The 26,059-nt window shown below is 52.7% G+C and overlaps 7 protein-coding genes across 7 annotated transcripts; 4 read left to right on the forward strand and 3 right to left on the reverse strand.

Annotated features, from left to right (window-relative positions):
- Positions 1 to 613: 613 nt before the first annotated feature.
- Positions 614 to 1,637, forward strand: PV05_08633 (uncharacterized protein; the record flags this gene model as incomplete). Its single annotated transcript, XM_013458161.1, has 2 exons — positions 614 to 689; positions 742 to 1,637. 2 exons carry the CDS (start codon positions 614 to 616, stop codon positions 1,635 to 1,637), a joined length of 972 nt encoding a protein of 323 aa, XP_013313615.1.
- A 305-nt stretch (positions 1,638 to 1,942) lies between these two features.
- PV05_08634 (uncharacterized protein) lies at positions 1,943 to 5,367 on the forward strand. The gene has a single exon (XM_013458162.1). The coding sequence runs from the start codon at positions 1,979 to 1,981 to the stop codon at positions 5,237 to 5,239; it is 3,261 nt and encodes a 1,086-aa protein (XP_013313616.1). The 5' UTR covers positions 1,943 to 1,978; the 3' UTR covers positions 5,240 to 5,367.
- A 2,402-nt stretch (positions 5,368 to 7,769) lies between these two features.
- On the forward strand, positions 7,770 to 9,397 carry PV05_08635 (riboflavin synthase, alpha subunit). Its single transcript, XM_013458163.1, has one exon. It carries the CDS (start codon positions 7,845 to 7,847, stop codon positions 8,559 to 8,561), a length of 717 nt encoding a protein of 238 aa, XP_013313617.1. The 5' UTR covers positions 7,770 to 7,844; the 3' UTR covers positions 8,562 to 9,397.
- On the reverse strand, positions 9,369 to 11,525 carry PV05_08636 (uncharacterized protein). Its single transcript, XM_013458164.1, has 7 exons — positions 11,290 to 11,525; positions 11,185 to 11,216; positions 10,948 to 11,033; positions 10,837 to 10,883; positions 10,555 to 10,666; positions 10,431 to 10,485; positions 9,369 to 10,331 (listed from the first exon to the last, which is right to left on the reverse strand). Exons 1-7 carry the CDS (start codon positions 11,494 to 11,496, stop codon positions 9,488 to 9,490), a joined length of 1,383 nt encoding a protein of 460 aa, XP_013313618.1. The 5' UTR covers positions 11,497 to 11,525; the 3' UTR covers positions 9,369 to 9,487.
- Positions 11,526 to 11,994: 469 nt separating this feature from the next.
- On the reverse strand, positions 11,995 to 14,672 carry PV05_08637 (uncharacterized protein). Its single transcript, XM_013458165.1, has 3 exons — positions 14,334 to 14,672; positions 13,381 to 14,269; positions 11,995 to 13,330 (listed from the first exon to the last, which is right to left on the reverse strand). Exons 1-3 carry the CDS (start codon positions 14,422 to 14,424, stop codon positions 12,574 to 12,576), a joined length of 1,737 nt encoding a protein of 578 aa, XP_013313619.1. The 5' UTR covers positions 14,425 to 14,672; the 3' UTR covers positions 11,995 to 12,573.
- A 6,408-nt stretch (positions 14,673 to 21,080) lies between these two features.
- PV05_08638 (uncharacterized protein) lies at positions 21,081 to 24,503 on the forward strand. Its single transcript, XM_013458166.1, has 2 exons — positions 21,081 to 23,476; positions 23,527 to 24,503. Exons 1-2 carry the CDS (start codon positions 21,317 to 21,319, stop codon positions 24,361 to 24,363), a joined length of 2,997 nt encoding a protein of 998 aa, XP_013313620.1. The 5' UTR covers positions 21,081 to 21,316; the 3' UTR covers positions 24,364 to 24,503.
- PV05_08639 (uncharacterized protein) lies at positions 24,427 to 25,898 on the reverse strand. The gene has a single exon (XM_013458167.1). It carries the CDS (start codon positions 25,726 to 25,728, stop codon positions 24,733 to 24,735), a length of 996 nt encoding a protein of 331 aa, XP_013313621.1. The 5' UTR covers positions 25,729 to 25,898; the 3' UTR covers positions 24,427 to 24,732.
- Positions 25,899 to 26,059: the final 161 nt, after the last annotated feature.

Genomic DNA, 26,059 nt, shown 5'->3' on the forward strand with positions numbered 1-26,059 from the left:
TTCAATGAGTATCATGGCATTCGCTTGACCATTTGTACAATTACTGAAGTTGGCTGCACAGGCCTTCCATTGCTAGTTCTCTTGCCATTGCATTTATGATTGATTCATCTGTTCGCCAACTGGTGTCGCCGCTGACCTTGCGCAGTGCTCTATCTCAGTCCTTCGTTGTTGGACAACGAGTCTTGACTCTGAAAGCTTCCAGTCCTCGCTGCGTACATTGGTCGCACGTAGTCGCAATAACTCCGAAGCGGCCAAGACATCAAGCGGCCGCATTTCAGAGGCAATTGGCATCAACACCACCGAACGAGCCACATTATTCAAGGAGGCCACCCAATCATAGTCACTGTGCTTCTCTATGCGGCCGATCCACCAGTGCAGTATTCAGCAAGCTCCGCTGCGTGCACCTGGTTATCAATGGAGTTAAGATGCATGTCGCCGCAATGTCGTCAGCGGTCTGCATGATATTGACAATACTAAAAGGGGCCTGCTTCCCAGCGCAAAATTCTTTTCAATCATTCATGAAAGCTTGATAAGAAGGGCCAACAACCGGCACTTCCTCTGTCTTTCATCCGTCTCAAGGTGTTTTGTAGAAGCTGCTGACCATCCCACCACTATGAAGACTTTCAGTCGAGAGACCACTGGTGTCGAGGTCGTCAATGAGCTCGCTGATCGGGTCAATGGCAAGACCTGTCAGCCACTTCCATACACTTAAGCAAAGACACCTTACTGACCTTGTCCCAGTTGTCATCACCGGAGCAAGCGAGAGAGGTCTAGGAGCAGAGACTGCTGTTGCTCTGGCCCATGCCAACCCGGCTCGCCTGATCCTCCTTGCTCGCTCCCAATCCCGTGTCGACTCCGTCATGGCTCGGATCAAAGAGCTCAACCCAGCTATTAAAGTCACGTTCGTACCCGTCTCACTGGATGACTTTGACTCTGTGCGCACTGCAGCTGCGACCATCAATGATTCAATTGACAAGCTCGACTACTTGATCAACAACGCTGGCATTATGGCACTCAATACATACGAGACGAACAAGAATGGTATTGAACTCCAATTCGCCACCAATCATCTGGGCCATTTCCTATTGACAAAGCTACTGATGCGCAAGATTCTCGCTGCGGGTCCCGGCTCCAGAATTGTGAATCTGACCAGTTTGGGCCACAAAATTGGCCCTGTCCGCTTCGACGACTACAACTTCTCCAACGGCAAGGAATACGATCCTTGGTCGGCTTATGGCCAGGCAAAAACCGCCAATATCCTCTTCTCCCTGGGCCTTACCCATAGACTTAAATCTCGTGGGATCCAAAGCTATGGCGTGCATCCAGGAGCTATCTTCACTACGAACCTAGCCACCCATATCGAGGACGTTCAAGCTTCTCTGGCAAGCATCGGGCCAATAGCTCAGAAGAACACTGGGCGCCACTTTCCGCTGGATAAGGATCCACCCAAGCCTGTTGAGCAGGGTATCACTACGACACTGGTGGCTGCCTTAGACCCTAGAATCGAAGGCCAGAGCGGCATGTACATGGCTGATGCGAAGTGCGAGCCAACCTACGAGTACGCCGAAGATGCGGAAAATGCTGAGAGATTGTGGAGATTGAGCGAGGAATTGGTAGGCGAGAAGTTCGATGTTTGAAGGGCTGGCCGCGATTCAGAAGCAACTCTACTCGACGGTCGTTATCTTGATATCTTCGGCTAAGAAATCTGACTCGATTCCTCCCTTCTATTCTTCCGTCGACGATGTTTACATCCAGAGCTTTTCCACGGGGAGTATCAGTAATCACATTTGCGAAGACATGCGCTGGCAGGCGGCGAGGCAGCATCAGTAGGTAGTAAGGTAGCACGATAGGCACACAGTACACTTGCCGGAATTTATCCGTAGCCTTGTAGGTTAGTTCGCCTCGTGCCTTGATCTTCTCCGTTTCTCTACCCTGCGACGATCGGCAGGCTCGCGATTTTATCTCTTCCACTATACAGATGCGAGCCCTAGAAGTCTACGATCATGTCGTCTTCAAGCCAAATCCAAGTCTGTACGGTACAGTCTCTCGCACGACCCACGACCCCGGACAGGATCTCCAAGAAGAGTTGATCATCGCACATGCCGAAGTGCCTGCAGATGCCCTCAACGAGTTTGTCACAAGTGGCGTGCCACCCGCCGGCTATGCCTTTGTCCAGTTCGCCGATGAAGCGGCAGGCAGCTCCTTGGTGCTCGAAGAGGATCTCGACCTTCTAAGTCGCGACTTTCAGATCGGTGACACGGTGAAGCGAGATGGCAGCAACATGATTGGGACGGTCGTAGACGTGGACGAGAAGTACACGCTCGAACATATTGCCAGCAACAGGAACCTCGTCCAACAAGTCCGACTTCTCTCCATCCAAACAGAATTTCCGGCCTGTTCACCTGCCTGCGCGTCGCATCCTCTGCCTTTCTCTCACCCGAACCCGCACGCCCTCATTTATAATGTCCCTTCCCGAGACATCAAGAAAGCATCGGATGTGGTTACAGGAGAATACATCATAAGTAACAACTGGGTCGGGTTAGTCGACGACGTTGAAATCGACGTGGTGATCGCGTTGGAAAACAAATCAATCGTGGTGGTGACAGACACACATGGTTTGCATATTCCAGTCCCCGACTATGGTAAACCTCTGGTTGCACTGCCCGAATATGAGGACTTCAAGAGACCAGACTTCGTAGTTGCTACACAGGGATGGGCAACCACTATTCCCGTGCAGGCACCACGTCCGGGAGATTTTGTCATCATCGACCGCAGTCGACTTCGAGGTGGGAGATGGATCCGTGGGACATATGATCCCAAATGCGCTGCGCATGGAGTCATCCTTGACGTCCGGGCGCGAGACGTCTTAGTGGGATGGGTCGCAAACAATTTTGGAAGAGAAACATTATACCGTTCGGAATCGTCTCCTCGGTCTGAAGTGCCAATGTACGAGAACATCAACCACTTTCGAGACCAGAGTAGCTTGGTCCTCAACAAGAAGGCGAAAATCTATGACTGTGGTAGGACGCCAGGCAGGAGTGTGAATCATGGTTGGTCTTCGGGGCCACAAGTTGGAAATTCCTCGTATGCAGAGTCAGAAGACACGCAGAACGTCTTTCCAGGACAGGACCTTAGTGTTGGGTGCCACGTTAGGTTTCGAGATACCACGGCAGCGGCAGTCAAATATCAGGGCAGTGAAGGCAGCTCGCACGGAAAGTTCTTGAGAGCGACCTCTAGCGACTTTCCTGGCTGGGATTTCGACGAATTCAAAGTCGTCTCTGCACAACAAAACGCCACCGTGCTGTGGCAGGATGGTTCAACAACAACAACCGATTCGGCTATGTTGAACGGCTATGGCCTCTTCGAACCAGAATTGCAACCTACAGATATTGTGGTGAAGCGAGAAGGAATGCGGCAGAGACCCGTGGGATCTCGAGGCGCTGGAAACACTGGTGTAACAGATTTTGACGAGATGGCGTTCTTCGAGCAGCCGCATGATCTGATACCTCAGATGGTAGGAGTCGTGCAGACAGTTGATCCCAACGAGAGAGTAGCTTGCGTCCGTTGGTACAAAGAACCAAGGATCGAGCTCCGTTCATCAGGGCAAATGCTCGCACAGGGGTCGCATTACGGACCGATCGGAAATGTTGTGGAAGACGTATCCTTGTACGAGATCTTGTCGTTTCCTGCCCTAGCCCGGCGAAGAAGAGACATGTGTGTTCTCGAAGACCCGGAAGAATTTCGGAGACTGCGGCAGCTTTATGAGGCAGGAGGCGATATCGCAGCACTCGATGAGAGGCGAACGGCTACAGTACGAGCGGTTGCACACGGAGAAATAGCCCCATTTCCTCCTGGGTCTACTAGGAGATTGGCCACGCGCCAACGATTGCGACGCGAGGGTGAGGAAGATCTTAACTGGACAGGTCAGGTCGTGGCCCATGGACTGGATGGTACAATCGTTGTCCGGCTGGGAGCCGCCCGACATTGTCGGGATATCCGAGTTGAGCGTGATGCCATCCTCACATACATCGATGACGACGTCGATGCGGATTCCATCGACGAGAACATGCTGGACGTCGATTTTTGGGATAACTATGACGATGACTGGTCGGATGAAGGGACTGTTGAACCGATCTCAGAGAGCGTGGAATATGAAGGGGGTGAACGGCTCGACGAAGATGCAGGTGACGAGAATTGGGTATCTGAGGACGACGACGAAGAGCTACAAGACGATGAAGACGTAGAGATGACCGACGCAAGACCTGCTTCTCCCGACAGCCATCCTTCCACCACCCGGCTACAGACCATTCCAGCATGGGTGCTGTCCACCGAAGCGCCACCCCAATTCCTCGTTCTCGAAGAAGAACCTCCTGCAGACCAGTTCGGACTCCATTCCGTCCCGACCACTGGGACACCTTTGAAACGAATTATGAAGGAGCACAATATCCTGGCATCATCCTTACCTGAAGGAGAAATCTACGTACGGACTTATGAAAGTAGGCTTGACCTCATGCGATGTCTAATTATCGGGCCAAGAGACACTCCTTACGAAAATGCTCCCTTTGTGATCGACCTGTATCTTGGTCAAGGATTTCCCGATCAGCCGCCGACGGCCCATTTCCACAGCTGGACCAGCGGCTTGGGTCGGATCAACCCCAACCTCTACGAGGAAGGCAAGATATGTTTGAGTCTGCTCGGAACGTGGTCTGGAAAACACGACACTGAGAAGTGGAGTGATAGGGCTACACTTCTTCAGCTACTAGTATCACTGCAAGGTCTAGTATTTGTGAAGAAGCCGTTCTACAATGAAGCCGGATTCGAAGGGTATGAAAACGACTCGAAGTATACGCTAGAGGCGGAGCAATACGGCGAAAAGGCTTTCGTCATGGCGCGAGGGTTCATCAAGCACGCCTTGCTGCGACCACCCAAGGGTTTGATAGATGTCCTGGCCTGGCTGTACTTGCCTCACGATCTTACAAAGCTCAGCGGCAGTCTGCTAGGGACGATTATCAAGCGTGGCAGAGTGTTGATTACGAAGTCTGAAGAAGCGAGAACCGAGAAGGATGAAAGCCTGTTGGACTCGGCTGGTAACAAGGATGATCCGACGAGAGTGTTTCTGAGACCTTTGAGTCGTGGAGCAGGTGTAATGTTGAAGAGGTTGCTCGAGGATTTGCAAGTGCAGATGGACCAGTTAGAGCTGAGGAAAGAGGGTGCGGGTGACGGTGCGGGTGAAAGCTGACCAGGTGGGATGAGTATTGCACGACGGATGATGATGAACGATGATCAATTGATACCCCAGAGGACGGACTGGACGACGACATCCTACGAAAAGATATAGAGCCCGAATAGTAAACGCGTATCTTTTCCTACCTTCAAAAGCGGCGGGAAAATTTCCCTGCAAGCTGCGTCGTGGTGTACTACGCAGTTGATTACTTCCCACAAGTTTCCTTCTCAAAACCCCTACGGAGACGTGCACCAAATGTAGTTGCCGCGCTAAAATTTAGCTTCTCGGCATTGCAAGGGTATTCGGATGTCATCGACTCCTCACCAAAATTAGGTGAGCAGTTGATATGGAATGAACACAACGGCATCATGTTGCAGCAACATGCCGCCGCCGCAGCCTTGCTATTTGCGCGCAAGGCTGGGTTGGTATAGAGATCCATGGTGTTGATTTTTGAGGCATTCCTATTGATTTGGGAGGCATTCCGTCTGTCCATGCCTTTTCTACCTGTCCATGCCTGTCCTTGTGTCCAAACCCTCCGCCTCTTTTACTATGGCACTCCCATAGAAAGCAAGGTCGGCTGTTCAATCAGTTGGTAGTGTCCGCATCAAACTCGTCCTCCTCTTCTGTCTCTATATCTTCATAGTCATCGCTGTTCTCGCTGTCCTCGCTGTCGCTATCCTAATCGTCTTGGATCCAGGAGTGTTTAAACAGCTCTCCAATGCGCCTGCGCCCTTTATATGATCTCTTGCTCTCGCGGCCCTCAGGGTACTCGTTGCCGCCCTCTAACGCAATGACCTTTTTGATATTCTCCATGATGCCCTCAATCCAGCCTCGAATTGAGTCCTGTGGGATTGTTCCCCACTTGCTCATCCATGAGGTTTCCAAGTCAGTTCTTGTCCGCGGAGCTCCCTTAAAGGTAGTAACTCTTTTCATCCATGGCCAGCCTTTTTCGATAGCAGAGAGATCAGGGGAGTTGCCTGGCCAGAGCATCCTGTTGAGGCCTTGTATAGAGTAAGTTCGTCCGATGAAGTGATAGGCATGTGGTGAGGCATTGTCCTCTTGGATGATAGCATCGGGGCCGCACTCGCGAGCAAATGGAATCAGCTTTGGGAGAACAACCTCCTGATTCCTGTTAGATAGAGAGATCTTGAGAGGATAGATTTCAGACCTTGTAATAGCGCCACCAGTCAATTCCTCCCTTACCTCGTCTTACCAGTTTACCTGTCTCTTTAGTAAAGCGCCATTTTGGCTTGCGTCCTGGGAGATTTCTGAGGCCTAGCCGTCTTACGCCATTTGATAATTCCCACTCCTTACGTTTTTCTGACTCGAGAGCCTCATTTAACTCATTAATCTCTTTCTGAGACGCCTCTTTCTCTGCGGCAGTCTCTGCTCGATAGATATGACAGGGACCAATCTTGTCGTAAGTAAAACAACCCCAAAACATGAATTCTGAGTAACCTTTCCAGCGACGACGGATAACAGACTTCTCAAATGGCTCTTCAGGTGTCCGCCATACCCGGATAGAACCTCGTCGATGCCCCAGGATAACGCTCGTTTCATCGCTCCAAATTACCTTCTTCCAATCCTCGAGGGTCCAATCTTGATGCGCAAGACAAAACGCAAGCCGCGCCGCACGTTGCTCCAGATTAAGGCCTGGTTTTGTCGTTGGTTTTACGCTGTTTAGGCCATGTTTATGAAGAATGCGAAGGGCTGTTGATGTGCTAACACCATGCTCATAGGCTAGAACTTCTGCGGATTTCTCTCTTGTGGATCTATTTGTTCTCAATGAACTCAGAACTTCCTCTTCCTTGACTTCTAACACTTCTCTTGGACGCCCTGGTTTATATCCATCCTCAACGAAATGGTCGAGGACTCGAGGATCCTCTTGCGGCGTAAATCCTCTCTTCCTTGCCTTCTCCGCAATCGCTCGGACAGATCGCTCAGGGATCTTGGTATAGGCTGCAATTTGCGCAGTTTTCCAACCGATGGAATGCAGGGTAAGAGCCTGGGACCGTTGAGCAATAGAATACCTAGTGCCAGTGTCTCTCTGCGAGGCCGACTCGGTTATAGGTCTAACGGTAGGCGAATTCTTGCGCCGCGGCCGCTCGGTTTCTCTGATTTTGGCTGCTTCTGCCGCAAGATGAGAGATAGAAGAAGGCATGAGGGCAAAAACTAACCGTCTGCCAGATCATCGTCGGTAGGACAAGCATCCATTGATGTACCTCTTGCCTACCACCGTCTCCGCGCTCAGCGCACCCTCCAGGATCGACAAAATCAGGTAAACGAGGGGCTATTCTAGAGGGAAATGGGCACAAAACAAAGCCAATTACAGATACTAGAGATGTGATTATCATGGGCTTTGTATGCAAAGTACAAAAATCTCGAGGCGAGTGCTGAAAAGTGCCATACAAATTGGTAGGCAATCCTTACACCGCAACTCTGAGAGCTGCCAAGCCGCATTCCCCGCCCGCACTAAAATTTAGCGCGGCAACTACATTTGGTGCACTTCTCCGTACATTTCTGAACGTTCGCTGGTCCAACTTGCGTCTCAGACTCTCTAGTCACCTACACTTATCCACCATCGACCAACGATTCAAACGTACAGGCCACCACCATCACAATGTTCACCGGACTCGTCGAGACCATCGGCACCGTAACGTCTCTTACGGCGCTCGACCCCTCCACCTCCGGCGGCAACGGCACCTCTCTCACCATCTCAGACTGCGCGTCGATCCTCTCGGACGCCGCACTGGGCGACTCGATCTCCGTCAACGGTACATGCCTGACCGTCACCGAATTTGACGCCTCGTCCTTCAAAGTGGGCGTGGCTCCGGAGACCCTTCGACGCACGAACCTCGGCAGCCTACGGGAAGGAAGCCAGGTCAATCTCGAACGGGCAGTGTCCGCGAGTACGCGCATGGGCGGCCACTTTGTGCAAGGCCACGTCGACACCGTCGCCACGGTCGTGTCCGTCACACCGGACGGGAATGCGTTGACATTTCGATTGCAGCCACGGGAGAAGGGCGTGCTCAGGTACATCGTGGAGAAGGGATACATTACGCTCGACGGGGCGAGTTTGACGATAACGAACGTCAATGGCGAGCAGGGATGGTTCGAAGTCATGTTGATCGCGTACACACAGGAGCGCGTGGTTCTGGCCAAGAAGCAGGCCGGCGAAGAGGTCAATGTCGAGATCGATGTTGTGGGCAAGCTGGTGGAGAAGAGCGTCGTGGGCTATTTTGAGGGCGCCGTCGGGCGACAGGCTGCGCCAGCGATGTTGGAAAAGATAGTCGGACGCTTGGTCGAGGACAAGATCAAGGGCATGGGGCTGGGCTGAAAGACGTCTGGACTGCAGGTGTCGCCTATCATCATTGTCGCAGGGCCGGGAAATCACTTCGAAGATGGGATCCTCTGGGGGAAAGCCGCTCACGGACACGGAGTGGTGCTTCCGAGGTTCGCGTTTCAGTGACATGGCTTCTTCTCCATCAATGGAGGCTCAGTCACTTCGGCAGACCAAAAGATTTCGCTACCTACGCCGTCCCACTGCTGGACGTACTCGACCGCAACAGCACTTTCTTCAAAGGCCAGCCATACAGGCGATGAGCCATGCCGATCCAGAACGACGACGGATCGACCATCCAAGCAATGAGCCTACCGATCCCAGAATGACAACGGATCGAAGTCATCCCGCGTTCTAAAGGCACAGCCACAGCCACCCACAAGCTTCCTGTTCAGGTGCGAGGGCCAAACGTCGCGGCCCAGCCCCCCTTGAGCAATACTATGAAATGCTGGACGGAACCGGAACTTTTTTTGGAGGAAAATTGATTGCAACAAGTATACAAGGCATTTCCAAAGCCCGAGAAAGACAAGTTGCGGCACATACCGTTGGGAGGAAATATCTGAAGCATGCACCTTACGTAGTACCCGACGTATTCGAATTGAGGAGCATAATGGTTCACGTATGTGGTATGGGCGACTAACGGGTGCGTGCCGACTCACGACCATTACCATCACCAGCAACATGATGATGCTTGTGCTGCGGGCTACTACGGGCTTTTGCTCTTGGAAAGAATCGTTGCTGGCCCGGCTCTCCGATCTCTCGGTGTTGTGACTAGGCTACGGTTGAATACTTAGTGAACAATAGTGAATGCAAGCCGTTGTTAGTGCTATCAACTGTGACAGCCTTCCTTTGTACTTTTTTCTTTTAGAAAGAAAAGGCTATTAGGCACTGGTGAGCCTTGATGTCTTTGCAACTCAGCAACATCAAGCGACGACTCCCGACGTCCTCAACTTCTCAACCTCCTCTCCACCCATCCCCAACACCTCCTTGAGCACATGATCAGTATGCTGGCCCAGTGTCGGCGGCGGCATCCTCACGCCGGTCTTGCTCTCTGAGTACTTGACCGGCGGACTGACAAGCTTCATACTCCCACACGCTTCGTGCTCAACCTGTGTGACCATGCCTCGAGCCCGAACATGCTCGTGCTCCAAAGTATCTTTGACATCGTTGATGGCCGCATACGGCATGCCGCTACCCTCCAAGACGTCCAGCCATTCCTTGGTCGTCTTCAGGACGGTGATTTCCTCGATCATGTTCTCGAGAATCTCTCGGTTCTTGACGCGCACATCGTTCGTGACGAACCGCGGGTCACTTTTCCACTCGGGCCGCCCGATCTTGTCGCAAATAACGCCGAACAAGCGATCGTTCCCGCCTCCGAGCATGATATCGCCATCTGACGTCTTGAATCCCTTGTACGGCACGATGGACGGATGCGCCGTGCCCCAGCGGCCGCCATCGCGCTCCCCACTGATCAGCACGCTGCTGGCGATGTTGGCGAGCGTGGCGACCTGGCAGTCCGACAGGGCCACGTCGAGATGCTGGCCGTGATTCGTCTTCTGGCGCGCGAGTAAGGATGCCATGACCGCATTGCATGTGTATAGGCCGGTTGTGAGGTCGGTGACGGCGACGCCGACTTTGACGGGCGACCCACCGCGTTCGCCAGTGATGTGCATGAGGCCCATTTCGGCTTCGACCATAACGTCGTAGCCTGCGCGGGAGCTGTAGGGACCGGTCTGGCCATAGCCGGTTATCGAGGCGTAAATTAGGCTGTAAAGGTGGGAACAATCAGAATCGGTCACGGGCATACAAATGGGCTCCCTCAGATCATCGTCCCACATGCTTGAGAGGCCTGGGACGCCGGCTTACCGAGGATTGATCTTACGAAGTGATTCATAGTCTAATTGATATTTCTTTAGTGCGCCTGATGCATAGGATGCGGTTAGAACCTGGCGATAAGCTACCGCAGAAGATGAGCTTCCATCGTACTCACCTGGGATGTAGTTCTCCACAAGCACATCCGACGTCTTTGCTAGTTCATGTAGGATTTTGACGCCGTCTGGATGTTGGAATGAGAGGCCGACGGATTTCTTGTTGCGGTTGACCTACGAATTGGCTGTGAGTGAGTGGTCTTCCCAGGGGCCCACGAATTGATCTCCTGGAGCATGACATTCGGAAAGTGGGTAGGGCCGCGATTGCAATCCAAAACCTGGCGGGGACTTGAAAGGAACCTGATATAGGAAGAAAGGGCTTCAAAAGAAAAGAAAAGACTTACACCAATGAAATATGCGCTCTCTCCTGCTCCGCCTCCTTTCGCTGTGGCTATGAACGCATAGCTCTGAGCAACAGATCCCATAGCAAGCCGCGAGCAAGGCTTTGGACTTACCTCCTGCTTTGTACTTGGCGAAAGGTGGTCCCCAAGCTCGGGTGTCATCTCCACGAGTCGGATGCTCGATTTTGATCACTTCCGCCCTGGAAGAGTTCGACACCAGTCAGTGAGCGTCCCTTTCGATGACCGGAGAGGGCACCATGCCGTGGCAACTGCTTGTGCTTGCTAGTGCCGCTCGCAAAGTACCAGTAACAGCGTCTCATGTGGTCCAATCCTTGGGTTCACCATACCTACCCTAGATCTCCTAATATCTGTGTACAGTACGGCTATGCAGCACACCATAGTCAGCCGACCTTCCTCAGCTGGACACAAGATCCCTCCCGGTTTCGGGCCACTTACTCCAGCCAAGACTCTGGTCATATCAAGCACACGGATTCCCTCCAACGGTGCTATCTTCCCCGGCGAGGCAGCCGATGAGGAAACTGAAGCGAGGCATCTCCGCCGAGCGAGCGACGGTGTGGAGGTGGCTTGTACGCACGTTCTCTGGCTTCGCAAAGCATTGCTGAATGCCCTGCTAGGTGCCATTGTTAAGAAGAGAGGCACCATTGGATCTGGAGAATAAGCAAGGAGTTCCGTCAATATAAAGTGAGTGTCTTGACTCTTGTGAGCAGGAACGGAACACGCGCCGCCTGCCGAAAAGTTGCCAAGCACCGAGGTTGTATCGACTCGACGGCAACATGCTGCTTCGGCGGTTAAAAGCTACACTCCCCTTCTTGAAGGCGTCAACGTGACTTGTGCAATCCTGGAGCCCAAGCAGAGAACCACAATTCATAATTGGACCATCACCAGTACGGAACAGACATCGAGGGTCGAGAGGCGTACCTTCGGCAGTTGGCCAGAAGGGAGAGGAGGGAGAGGGTGCGGTCAATCCAACTCTCTCCTTTGCTCAATTCAAGCAACGCATGAGGGTTCTAGAGAGCTATCATGTTCTCAACGATGAGGAGGGTGGCGACGGCCGGGCCATCACGCAATGGTCAAGGCTCGTCGCACCCTGAGTGTGGTACAAATGATGAGGCTGACTCGCACACGGTGGATACATTCCATCAATGAGATCAATGTTGAATGCGGATCGTCCTGACCGCTCAATACCTCTCTGTCTCTGTCTCGTCGTTTATGCATTCGTACTGGATTGGATTCGTCCAAATTTCCCACCTAACGTACAAGCTAGAGTTACAACAGCGCCCCTGCCAGTAAAAGCCTGGCAAATGGCAACACAAACAAGCCGGGGACAAAGCCTCCGCGAGGTATCTCGAACCAAAAGACCTCCCATCATTGTAACAGCAGATAAGCATGATGCAGAACAAATGAAAAGGATGCCCGAACGTAATACAAAAACAACAGATTGCCTCCAAATGCGCCTTTCCAAACATCCTTGTCCAGTCCCTTTTCCTGATTGGGGGTAACGTCCCAATGCTCTCTAGATGATCCAATAATACAGGTGTCGCAGCTCGCGCTGCTTATAAGTTCTTTTTGCAAACAGGGGAGTTCAGCACGACCGGAGAAAATGTAGCCAATGCAGGGGTTTCGATGTTGGACTCAAGGTGAGTGGCCAATGAGTAACGTTTGAGGGGTGGTTGAAAGATGATAACGCATATCAAACCCGAAATGGTGGAAGCTGCAAAATTATTGCTTGACTTCGAAATCGACATCTGATTTCAATGTCTTCGTAAGATCCAGTTCGTCAATCAAGGGGATACGGTCCGCTCGTTGGGGGCAATCTTCGGTTGACTCGACGGCTGCGGAATGCAACAAGGGTTCGCAGCTGTTTTGCTCTTCTTCCTCCGAGGCACGATCCAGTCGCCCCTCCGATTCTTCCATCCAGAAACTTTCCAGAGCTCCAATGGCACAGACGACTCCGCATGCCCACCATGCGAGTCCGTTATATCCAAGTTTCAGCCCAGCTGAGTGTATTGATCCAGTCACAATAGGTCCAAAGGAACGAGCAAAGCAGGCGGCTGATGCAGCTGATCCATTGATGTTTCCCAGGACTGATTTCGAAGGCACAGCGTTGGCCAGAAGAATGGCGTTCGAGGGGAAGGAGATTACGTGAAACGTCATTTTCGTCATGAGGCAGAAATAGATGCCTACTTTCTGCAGGTGCTCGGGTAGGAGCACAAGGTAAGGAACGGCAAAGTAAAGGAGCGGCCATATCGTCAGAACGAGTCGATAGGCGCGGAGGTTCCCCAGTCTTCGGACGATTAAAGGGAACAACCATATTTGTGCAAACATTGCGTAGCAGCCTTGAACGGCCAGCATGAAACCAATGGCCTGGGTAGAGAGTCCAAAGCCGCCGGAAAATTTGAACGGTAGCACAGATTGGGTCTGCATACGTTCCTCGCTGAGGAACGTAGGCATCAAGGCATCGAAAGACACGCTGTGGCTGGACAAGGTCAGTCGCATCGCAGAGGGCCACAGGTGCCATGCACTTACTAGGCGAGGATTGCATATCCCAGTATGATGAGAACCACATGCTTGTTGTACTTCTTGACCGTGCCAAGCTTCTCCTTCTCCTGCAGCAGAGCAAGGTCTGAATCCAAGGCTAGCGTTGATGTAGACTTAAGTAGAGGGGAGCTCTCGGTGCTGCGGTAGCCTGGCGGTGGGTCGTCGCCAGTGAAGCCTTGAGTTTCTTCCCGAGCAGGGCAGCCAAAGATATCCTTCCGTCTTGATGTGCGCTTCCTGAGCAACAACTTTCCGAGTTCCAGCCCCAGATCACGGCGGCCCTTCAACTGCACATGCGTTTCTTCCAAGAACAGAATCCCGAACCCGATGCCGACACAAAGTATGGTAACGCAGACAATATTAGGCAATAGGAAGGGGTAAGTGTCCCAGAGACTGCCCCTTGGAAATAGAGACGGATGAGATTCGCAGGGCATGGCCAAGGCTCCGCCCATGGCTGGCCCAATGATTGAGCCCACACTCCAAACAAATGGCATGATGGAGTATGCTCGCGGCTGATGCTCCTTCTTGGTGACCAACTCTGCAACCGTGGTCTGGAGGACACCGGAGTTGCCATTCAAGAGCCCACCGAGCGCCCTTGCCATGATGGCTGCTGGTAATGACCGGGCAAAGCCAAAGGATATCATACTCAGTGCCGTTCCAAATAGACCCATTATCAGTACTGGCTTTCGACCAACGCGGTCGCTGATTGAGCCCCAGAGCGTCCCCGTCGAGAATTCGGCAAAGGCAAAGGCTGTAATAAGCATGCCAGCATAAACCGATATGCGTGTCTCATCTTGAGTGATGTTGAAGGACTCGACCATGCGATAGGCGTAGGGAAATGTCGACATAAAGGCGATTGGCTCGCAGAGGCGACATAGTGCTGTTGGGTGCGTTAGTTAACTCGCTACAGCATACCAGATTGGGGTGGCTGCGAGATGACGTACCCAAGATGAACAACTGTTTGGCGGGAAAATTACCATGAGGATCTTTCGAACCATCCTCACGGAGGAAGACTTTGGCGAAGAGATTAGGCATCGTCGCCAAAGGAAAGGAAGGGGCGGGTCGTCGTGGAAGGGCGGAGGGAAGGTGAGCGAGAAAAGAAAGGCATCAGCATCCGGCGCAGGGAGAGGATAATAAGGGAGTGCGATTGCCAGGAGTCGAAAGATTGACAACGACGATTGAACGGAGAGCGGGGCTCCTCTGTTCCCTCATTCTGGCGGAATGTTGTATCCGCCGCCGCGTGGAAGAGGCGGTGGACATTTTGGGCAGTTGGGATATCACAGGCACACGGCAGCGAGCAGCAGAAGATGGAGATCCTTTTCACAGCCAAGTGGCCAAATAGAGCCACGGTTACACGGGCGAGGAAGCGCGGAAGCGCAGGTAGTCAAGAAACTCTCTGACATCCGCGAGCGGCTGTCCACACAAGCGAAGTGGGAAGCCGTGGTAAGCCCCGTTCCCAACGCTAGACCCAGGATCCGGACCTGCCGTCACACCAGCTCCAAGTCACCCGAATTTAAATGTCCGCACCGAGCTGGGGTGGAGGTTTGGTCAGTACGATGGACACAGTACGTGGGCAAGTTGAGAATGTGGACTGCTGTGTACACAGTGGCTCGTATGGAACTCGTAATCCAGGAGGGGTTGCACTTTGCTCGGTGGGCTGATGAGCTCCCGGAATGGAAACGCCAGCAAGTCAAGATGGCACGATGATGCCAATAATGATGATGGGGGAGAGCGTGGTGCACTGGTGGTCCTGTCCGGCGCGGGAGGAAGGTAGTGTTTCAGCTTCCAGGGCTGCCATGCGACCCGGCGACGGTGTGGATCCCGAGATTGGCATCATAGCCAGAGGGACAAAAGGCCCAAAAGTTTCCCATGGTGTTGGCCTAAGGCCGCATTCCTGAGAGGAATGATGAGGAGTTGGGAGGAGAGAAAGAACAATCCAAGAGAACAGACGACATGAAAGCCAGGGTCAGGGCCCCCTTGTTCGAGTCAGTACCCAATGATCAGGAACGAGCTGGTGTGAGAAATTCTCGCCTGAAAACCGACCAAGCAAGGGTCAGCAAGCCAAGGAACCGTGACAGCGGTACCTTGGGCGCATCGTTGGTCCGCGCGACTCGGAGTATCGAAAGGCATGGATCACTCTGAGGCAAACGGCAGACACCGCGATTCGTGCAAAGGTTTGGCTTGCCCCTGACCAGCTCGATAGTGCCAGGCTAGGAAGCTCAACCCTGGTTTTCCGAACAACGGGGACACTGCTTACCGAGAAGCATCCCGCCTTTAGTGGTGGAGCTTATGCCAGTCGGGCACGAGTTGTGCAAGCAGGGTGGGAGGCTAGAGCGCCCCAGAAGCTTTGCTTTTTCGCCCTACCAGGTGAGTCCGCGTCCGCGACTTCAATGTGAGGCGGTTGTTTGATTTGGTGGATGGATAGCTCGGCTGCTGGAAATAGCTCGTAAGCCCCAGTCCCAGTGTCATCAATGGGCCCTCGTGACCGGCTTGGACTGCTGCAGGTAAATGTTGCACATACGAAGTACGGGTAGTACTTTTTCATCATGTAGTGATCTTCGTCATCGCACATCGCATATGCACAATTGGAAATGTCAAATGTGTTTTATCGCCAGGCGGTGAAAATAGCGGTCATCAGTTGGGCATCAAAGGCGGTCGCGTGATGCTCAAGCATCTGCTCGGCAATGACCTGCGCCTTTCTGCTGCGGAAAATCAGCGTGCATGTTACAAGACTTCGGAATACTGTGTAAGCCGTAAACAACCTCGATTGCCATTCGTGGCTTTGATTTGAGGGCATTCCGACATCTGCTGAAGTCTCCTACAGCCAACGAGTCTGGATCTTCTGGCTCGTTCTAGCTCTGCTTGTGAGACCACAAGCCAACTCCATCAAAACTAACCTGACACAATAATGGAGTGGTGATTGTGATATCCATGATATCCCAAAACAAATCAAATTCTAGTCTCCAGCGTGATGAGTCGCATGCAGCAGAACGGCATATCGCGGGGGAAGATCATGACTCATTCAGCGTGCCCACTACTGACGCAGTGGTCGCCTCGTTGCCTTGCAGGAAGCGTGTACGCGAGGACCTCGTAGCGAACGGTGAGAGATTGACCGGGGTACCGTCTCTGAAATTAGTGCACTACCTGGTAGCCATGCAGCAGACCTTCCAAGCATGATGACAGCGCTGTACATTGTACTTCCGTCTAAGGTAATTGATACCGGAAATACAGCAAGGTGGTGTGGCAGAATAACCAAAGAAGAATGGTTTACCACTGGAGATACGTGCCGTAGGTAGAGAAACCCAACCGCCATGATTGGGACCAAGAGACAGCGGCTCGAAAGTTAGGGGAATACATGGTTGATACTCCGTATCCAGGATCCGTACGGGTCACACGGGGGGGTAACGGGGCGTCTCATTTCAATGGAGTTTCTCAGCGAGACTAGTGGGACATCAGGCTCGCTAGGCGGGATTTTCAGCCTGGCACCAGCCTAGCAAGGGAGGCTAGCGGTTAAACCTTTGCTTCCATCACTTCCATCGACTTTCTATAGCATCGGTTAAAGGGGCTGCGAAAGGGGTTTTAGATCGGGGCTGATCGTAGCCAACTTTGGTGGCCTTCTAGGCTTCACTAGGCAGAGTGAAGCGCCAGTATCCTACGAGTACACAGTACGAGTACCATATCATTGTGGGTACCTCCCATCTGTGCCTCTGTAGTCTAAAACAGGTCTGATCACGCTTGACCTCATAGAGGCATTCATCATGGCGGTCAACTGTGACAAGTCGTGGTCAGGCTAGTCGAACTTTTGACACTCTGGACCAGGGGCAGGGATTATTAGAAACTTGCGCACGTCTTTGGGCATGACTTCGGATAATAATGCTGCGTAGTTACTAGTAGAAGCTGGGTTGGGGGCTAGAGGCTCATTAGGCTCTCTTCCTTATGGCCCGTCGGCACTTTTGAAGTTCTGAAGGCTCCCAAGGTCAGTACGTAGTAGGCAGAGATTGCCGAGTTTCATCACAGACGTCAGGCGTTAGAAGACTGTCCGCGTACTTGGCACATAAGATCGTTCATGTCGTTGAAATGTCGGTTTTCCCAGAGGCGGTAACAGCGTCCTTGGCCGCTCAACGAACGGTAGAGGCCTCCTGCAGGCGTACACAACAGCAGCATTGCAGCACAGACAGGGTTGCCCTTGGGCGTTTGCCTTGCATCTAGTAGTTCATGTCAAGTTCGCTGTCAGGTTCCAGCATCTGGTTCAGGGCATTCCGATGCCCAGCCTCATTGGGGGTCCATCTGCTGATCCCTTCTACCAAATCAACCAAAATGCACACCGTATTCTTCGGACCACGATGAGAAATGAAATCTCCACACCCAGCAAATGCCAACGAAGGTCGGCCTGACGCGCCTGCGGCTTGTTGGCCAAAGGCCTGTAGCGCGAGGGATGTCACGAGCATCTTCTGCCGCATGCATATCGGCTGCCGTGTGAATATGCATATGCATGATGTCGTCGTAGGTATTTGCCCGTGTTTGCCCCAAGAATGCTAAGTATTTGCCTCGATTTGACATTCTGACATGGTCCTCGCTATCGTCGCGAAACAGCGCTGTGAACTACTATTCGTAGCATCCCACCCATTGCCGGTCACACCGACTTCATCATCTTTGTGAGCAGCTGACTTCCTGCCTTAATAGTTCCAAGCCACGTTGGTCGTCAGCAACCTTTCATCGTTGCATTACTTGTTACGCGACATGCAATGATGTTGGTCGCCGACCTCTCAAGGCTCAAAGGCCGCCATCCTGCCGTCAACCTGCATTTTCCAACCCCTACATGCGCCCCATCCCTCTCGGATCTATTCTTTTCTAGACATCGTCGCCACCAGAGTCGGCGGAACTCCCGGAAATGTCAGGATCGCAAATCGTCTGGACGGGAAGTGAGTTGCGCACCTACGTGGTTCGTGCGACGGGCTCCGTCGTGTCTAGCACCTGTCACCAGGGCTCTTACTTCGGTTCTCTCAGCTCTTTCCTTATCTGGCCCGACACTCTTGACCATCAATCGAACTAGCGGTCAGATTAGGTTGCAGATGCCTAAAGTTGACAGCTGCCAATGATGCCTCGATCCTCTGTGAATTCTTTTCCATCCGAGGTCCGGCACCTAATTCTCCAGAATTGTCGGATGCGGGTTAAGCAAGGATGAGGCATTGACCGCCAAAATGCTACCAATGATGAAATTCAACGTCTTCAGCAACTTCGGTATGTGTGACGGAATGCCAGTACCCCTCCACGCTCCTGTCTCGACCGAAGTTGCCTGCTTCAAGTTTCTCGCCAGGTCGCTCGATGGGCAAACGATGTTGCGGCAGGCGTGGGCAGGCTCCTGACACCAAGACTGTGCCACAGCAGACCGGTCTTTCATTCCGGAAGTCGGTATCCCTTTCAACGTCTGACCAAGCAGTTCTAGTCTAACGCTGAGAAAATTTGGAGGTGGTCATCGATAAGCTAACATGATCAACCGTGCCCGCGAATGAGTGGTCAGAACGTCTGCCATATCCCGATTCTTTGGCTACCACAGCTCTCTTGAGACTCACCTTCATCTGAATTTGTCGCTCAAGGATGGTGGTCCAAAACATTTTGAATGACATGATCGCCGGTAACTGGCTAGTAGTGCAGTCACGACCAGTAAAGCAGCCCAACGCCACCGAACGACAAGCATACTCGTAAGGTGACAGTCCAGACCAACTTCCCAAGGTTATGCCGATATTTTCCAAGTGCAAGTCACTAACAGACGCTCAATGGAGGATGCATCTACTGGAAAAATTCCGCATTCAGCCGCCAACGTCAAGGCAACGCCGTCACCTTGCTGGCCACCTGCCTGAAAGAAGGAAACGTGGCAATTTTCTGTTCCTGTTCGAGTCTCCATCAGAGCTGCCCATATCTCCACACGGCGTTGTACAGTGCAGGTTGAATGCGGACGCGTATGAGGATGGACTGGTGTTCCGAACGCCCTTGCGTAGAACAAGGTCGAACCCTGGACAGCAAGATCAGCTGCATATACCGGTTGTTGCACCCGACAGCGGAAGCACATCAAAATCGCAAAAGATAGCGAGGTTCCCTTTCGGTTGTTCGATGCGTGACGCCTGTTTGCCTCTAAAATAAGCGAGAAGCGTTCGCATTAGCCACATGCAGGTGTTCGAACGAGTTGAGGCTAAAGTAGGGCCAGCAAACATGGAACAGTGGTATCCCAACTGCTGAAAGCGGTATCGGCGAAGTAGCGCTTGATTGAAGTTCGGACCAGTGCTTCAGTCATAAAGCCATCTTTGAGTGATTGCAGACCACATGCTGGACGTTCAGCAATCTCATGCAGTTTGCCGGTGCCCAATCGCCAGGTTGACTCACTTGGTTTACAAACACTTCTAGTGAGTTTTGGTGCTGAACAGTGCCCAATACCAGGAGATGAATTCCGGGAGCTTGAGGACTTGCTTGCATAAAAACACATTGACGGAAAATCCCATCTACATCATCTGCATTTCCGGGCCTTCCTCGTGGCCTTTCAAGTCGAACTTCTTCACATCCCGACTTCACAATGGCTTCGATATTGATTGGCCTCAACAGGTGGAGTCTGCAGCTCTGATCATGGGCTGCTGTGTCCCTCCGTGGCAGTTAGTGCCTATTAGCTGGCGTGACGACTCAGAGTAACGGCAGTAAGGGTGTCGCGATATCTTGAGGACAAGATGTCATCCCATTTGATTGCAACTTGGGCAGCTCTCTTGAGGTCAACGATACGATCGAGGGAAAGCTCCCAACCCCCTATTGCTCTTGTTCCGCGACAACATCGAACCGAGGATTAGGCTAGTGCTGCAGCTCTATCTAATCAGGTGTGATACGCTAAGACGTTGTCGAACTTCTAGCATCTTTCGTCAACAAGTGGCATTAATTTTGGGGGCATGTATTGACCAGATCCCTGATCAGTCGGACGGTCGCTGGCGACCATTCATGTCGACATATGTGGGAAGTAGCAGCACGCAAAATGCCCAAAAGAAGACACCCTAACGTCGCTGGGTCTCTTCTCGCCGAAATTTGGAGTGTCTGCGCGGCTTCAGCTGCGGGAAAGCCTAGAAAGATCTGGCTCAAACACAGTTGATCAGTTAGCACACTCTGAACCGTCAGAAACATCAAATTGCCAATTGCGAACCAGCTGCGTTGATCGCATATCGCGCCTAAAAAACGGGCAACAAGGTCACGGGTGCTCCTTATGGCCCTTGAGAAGCGACTTCGGCTTTCGTGGACGACTCCCTGTTCACAGTGCAATGGGTGACCTCGAGGTGGGCCATGGATGATTGTGGTGAGCGCTTGGACTTCTCTAATCCTTCTTCAAACCCGGACGATGGAAGGGAGTCTCATTCCTGATCTCAGTCGAGAGCATTGCCTGGTTGGGAGATCCATTTGATCCAGAAGAAGAGCTTGAGAGGTTGGGTCCCTGGTTAGCTTTGATGCGAAGCAGAAGCGCTTCTCCTGGCCTTGTCCTAGTGTTGCGTGTGAGGTGATAAGCCCACTCATTCTTGACAAGATGCTTGAAACGAACCAAAGCAATCCACAGTCCTGGGCTTACCTTAAAGCGGCAGCCTCGGTGTCTGCAAGTGGTCGGATCGGCCCTGTCTGCTCCGAGCTCGCTGATTGGCTTGTCTACCGACCTCTTATCGCTGCGCCAGTCATTTGGCCACTCATGCTTTCTTCTGCAGCCAGTGAGATCGGGCGGCGGTGCCGTCAACTGCGATAGAAGGCTGCGCCCACGCTCTGGATGTTGATCGAAGCAAAGGCGAGAAAACAATGAACGAGACTACTCTCTCTGTCTCGTTGCAAGTGCATTCTGAGGTGCAATAGCCCGTGATCGCGCTCCTCTTCCACACTGGCAGAAGATGTCAGTGTTGCCCTCATTTGATCCATGACCTCGACCGCGGCCTCTCCTCAGAGCGCAGGCCTCAAGCGAGCGTATCAGGCTGATGAACTCTCCCACCAACCCCATCCAGACGTCCTCAGTCCTACAAAGTCCCCTCCACACAGTTCGGCTTCCGCAACTTCAGCCTTCAGAAATGTCTCTGCATGCAATCGTTGTCGCGTTCGCAAGAATCGTTGCGACCAACGACTGCCCGCCTGTAGTACTTGCGAGAAGGCCAACGTTCGCTGTGTAGGCTATGATCCTATCACGAAGAGAGAGATCCCTCGGAGCTATGTCTACTATCTTGAAACTCGCTTAGCCTACTTTGAGCAAATGCTCAAGTCCAACAGCATACCTTTCAACGCAGGAGAAGTCTACAGTGCCGAGTCTAAAGAGCTAGGAGATGCGAGTCAGTCGCCGCCCAGCGCAAAAGCCTCATGGTTGGGGCCGCAGTCTCCGAGCAATGGCTCTCCGCAGACCATCAAGCAAGAAGAATGGGACAAGAAGCAAGATGATGCCGAAAAGCTGAACAAGTTGGTATCAAACATTGGCATGGTGTCGGTCCAAGGGGCCTCAGATGCGAGATACCTTGGTTCAACATCCGGAATATCATTCGCGCGAGTGGTCTTAGCCGCCGTGAAGAGCTCGGTGTCGAGCAACAACTCGGAGAGAACTGGGATCAGACCGAGCCGTCCGGTGGCCAATGTCGCGAGTTCAGGCGGTAGTTCCATGAGGGATTCATACTTCGGCTTACAGACGAAGCCTACCATCAAGGAGGCTCCCTTCCCGGACAAAGATCTGGGTGCTAAGCTTGTTCATCTCTATTTCGAACATGCCAATCCCCAGATTCCCATTCTCCATCGAGGCGAATTCATGGAGCTATATGAGCGGACGTATTCACTTGAACCCTCCAAACGGACCAGCCGCGAACTTTATCTGCTGAATATCGTCTTCGCCATCGGCGCCGGAATTATATGGGGTTCTTCAGATCCCCAGCCAGGTTCCCATCATGGAGACTACACCTCGAAAAGGCCTCGATTGACGAGCCAACAAGCTCAGCCTGAAGAGTACCACGCCTCTGCCATAGTACATCTTGGCTCTTTCCTGGGTGGCAGCTCGTCATTAGATACGGCCGAGCGTCCCAATGGTGATCTTGAAGAACTTCAAGCGGTTCTGCTCCTTTGTGGCTTTGCCCTGCTGCGGCCCGTTGCTCCGGGTCTTTGGTATATCGTTGGCGTGGCCATGAGATTGGCGGTCGATCTTGGCCTCCACTATGAGGATGGGTCTGATCTCGAAGAAGGCGTTGAAGGTCGAGGTAGCATGGGCAACGGAATCAGTGCCATGGAGACAAAGCCCATTAGAGCTGTGGACGCGAAGGAGAAAGGGCGACGGGAATGGATTCGAGATTTGCGTCGGCGACTTTGGTGGTGTACTTACACTTTTGACAGGTTGGTCAGTACGTGCGTCGGTCGGCCTTTTGGTGTCACTGATCAGGTTGTCACGACGGAGTTTCCTTCCCTGCTCGATGACAAGTACATCACACCCAACGGCTTCTTGCAACCCCAGTCTCAGAACGAACCGACCTACAAGCGTGTTGCTCACCACTACCTGCGCCTCAGGCTGTTACAGTCGGAGATCCTTCAAGTGCTGCAATATCAGCAAGCGCAGCAGGCACGCCTCAGCGGTACCAATCGCCGTAATCAATTCATGCATACGAAGCTACCCTCACCCTTCATGAGCAGGTTTGAGTCGTTCCGCTCTTGGAGGCGAGACGTCGACCAACGTCTGTACGAATGGAAGGAATCAGCGCCGGAGACTTCTGACACCGGAGTTGGCTTCTCTGTCCAGTTCTTGGAATTGAATTACTGGCAGGCAGTGATAATGCTCTACCGGCAGAGCCTTAGTGTGCCGGCACCACTGGCAAACGAGCTCAGTCCGACTGAAGACGTGTCGAGTCCGTCTAGCATCAGAATCGAAGAGAAAGAGGACGAAGACCTCGTCTTCCTGAAATGCGCCGAGGCGGGTCAAAAGACCTTGAAGCTATACCGGCAGCTGCACCGATTACGACTTGTCAATTACACGTACCTTGCAACGCACCACCTGTTCATGGCTGGCATCTCATTTCTCTACGCTGTCTGGCATTCGCCCGCGGTAAGAGCTCGTTTGGTAAGGCTCAAACGTTTTGCATGTATCAACTGCAATCTGACATTAAACAGACCCTTGATGATTTTGACTTCACCGTCCTTGCTGCCACATCCGTCCTTGGAGATCTCATGGAAAAATGCCCTCCAGCAGAAGCGTGCCGCGACGCATTCGAGCGAATGAGCAAAGCCACTGTACAGATGTGCATGTCTACACCAGGATTCGGGTTTTCCGTCGAGCGTGAGGAGCCGCGGCCACAGCTCTCTCGGCAGTCGAGCCAGCATACCGCAACAGTTCCAATGCAGATCGACTCATACCTTCACCAGCCCATTGCGCCAAAATCCGCAACGAGACGCCCGCCACCGAAATTCGATATGGACCTCCAAGAACTGTTTCCCGAGGAGCTTGAACCGAGCGCCCGTCCTTCTCAGTCATTTCCCCAACCTCTACAGGGACTCCAAAGACCGTCAGCTTACCAGCAACCGATCCAGCCTCAACATCAGCAACAATCGCCGCGCCAGGCACAACTATCCCCAACGTCAAGCGTCAGTCCTCACGTAAATACCGGGATGGGCATGGGTCCGCACAGCAGCACGAACAACACACCATTTTTCAACCAGAGCCATCCGCCGAATCCCCAGCAACCCTTCTACATGCAAAACACGTATAATCCAGACTTTATGTCGTCACTGCCCGGCATGGATTTTCTCAACAGCGTCGGTCCGAGTGTTGACGACTTCGACTTTGATGCGAACGGGTTAGGTCTCGGGTTCGGCATGGGCTTGGATTATCAGCATGATTGGAGCGATGGGCAGCAATATGACCTGTTCGATGGCTTTTTCTTTGGGAATGGCTTGGGCGGGACTAATGGGGCAGGAAATGGGAATGGGAATGGGAATGTTGGAGGTTGAGGTGTCTATCATGACGATGTTTGCACCATCCCTTTGTATACCCACAGGAGCTTGAAGACGTATGAATTGATGAATTGTATATGTCTCGGTCATTGATTGGAGATATAAGCAGATCCTTCGCCCGACAATTGACTTTTGGTACGCTTGCCGATCCTTCTGTTGCTCCACGGTCCTTTTGCTATGCTGAAGTATCCCCCGGAGTGTTTTGGTCAAGCACTCAAACTTCGTTACGAGCGCACGGCGCTGGAAGCTGTCTCATTTCAGACTTCTGGGTCGGACACGGAGAATGCTTCTGGTGGCTGGAGACCCTTCTAAATGTCGCTTTCACGAGTTCTCTGTTGCTGTCTAGTCTGACAGACTGTTTGGAGATCATCGAAACCACCAGTTCACACTGGCAGTTATACCTTCACCGACACCTTTGACGCTGTGCCACCAGCCCCTTGGGATGAAGAGAGCGTCGCCGAGGCTGACCTCGGTCTCGAGCCCATATGTGCTGAGGACTTGGGCGTAGCGGCTGGTCGTGTGGTCATCGGGCCAAATCGCGGCGTGAAGGGCTAATTTCTCCGGGCCAGCCATCATTTCCTCGCCTCTGATGGTGGCGGAACCATGATCATGGCTGAGTTCCTTCTGGACGTCGTCGTAGATCGCGGCGCCAACCTCGGGCGGGAGGAGGCGGAGAACTTTGCGGCCTGCCAGCTGGATGAATACGTTCGGGTTGGGGTCACGGTGAAGAGGCGTGTATGTTGGTGGTCGGCCAAGCCACAGGGACGAGGCGTAGACGTCACCTTTGATTCTGCCGGAGGAAGAACGGGTGACGAGTCGAGGACTGGGAATGTCGTGAGTGATGGACTCGGGGAGCGAGGTCAGGTCGCACTGAGCCAGGTAGATTGAATGCTCGGACGGCGCACGTTGAGGCCTGGATAAATGCGCCAGCAGGACTTTCAGAGGCGCTTCGACGCGACGGAAGATTTCTTCGCCATCGGGGCCCTTAGAGGTGAGTTCGAGAGGGACGATGGTGGATTCGTGGTCGGACCAGAATGAGGTGCGCAGTTCGGAAGATTGAGGGATTGAAAGCTTGTCGCATCCAGTGGTGATGAGGTCGTAGTCGATACTGTGGTCATGGATGAACCATTTGGAACAGGCTGGTGGAAGGTGAGCTGCGGAACGAGGAAGTCGAGCTGGCGAGGCTGGCACAAATGCCTCTGTCTCGAATTCATCGGGATTCCATGATGACAGGAGCGGGACTTGGAGATGGAATGGACGTGATGGGGTGGTGAACCGGCGAGAGGTACTGATGAAGAGCTGCCGATTCAAGCATATCCTGGGAGCTTTAATGCTCTTTCCTCGTGTTGCGAGACATTGCATTGGCTTCCTTGGGGGGGTTGGTAATGCTTCCTTGATTGATTCAGCCTTGTCGGGAGAGGTGGTCAAGGCGGTGTACGGAGTATAGGTATTAACTCTCCCTAGAGTGACGATGCCAGTAAGAGGCTTAGCATCCGACGGCGTTATTCACCTGCTATTGCAGATCAGGAGATGGATCACGGAGCGGGTTGCTGGTGTCGGCGTGAGAAGGGCCGAAAGATAAAAATTTATATTGACTGACAAAGAGCATTTTCCTACGGGACTAAGTGAACAGTGGTGAACAATGCTGTGGTTGACCGGTCATACAATAATATCCTGATCTGCAACTCGGTTG

This window comes from Exophiala xenobiotica, assembly GCF_000835505.1.
Source record: "Exophiala xenobiotica strain CBS 118157 unplaced genomic scaffold supercont1.5, whole genome shotgun sequence".
Classification (NCBI taxonomy): Eukaryota; Fungi; Ascomycota; class Eurotiomycetes; order Chaetothyriales; family Herpotrichiellaceae; genus Exophiala; species Exophiala xenobiotica.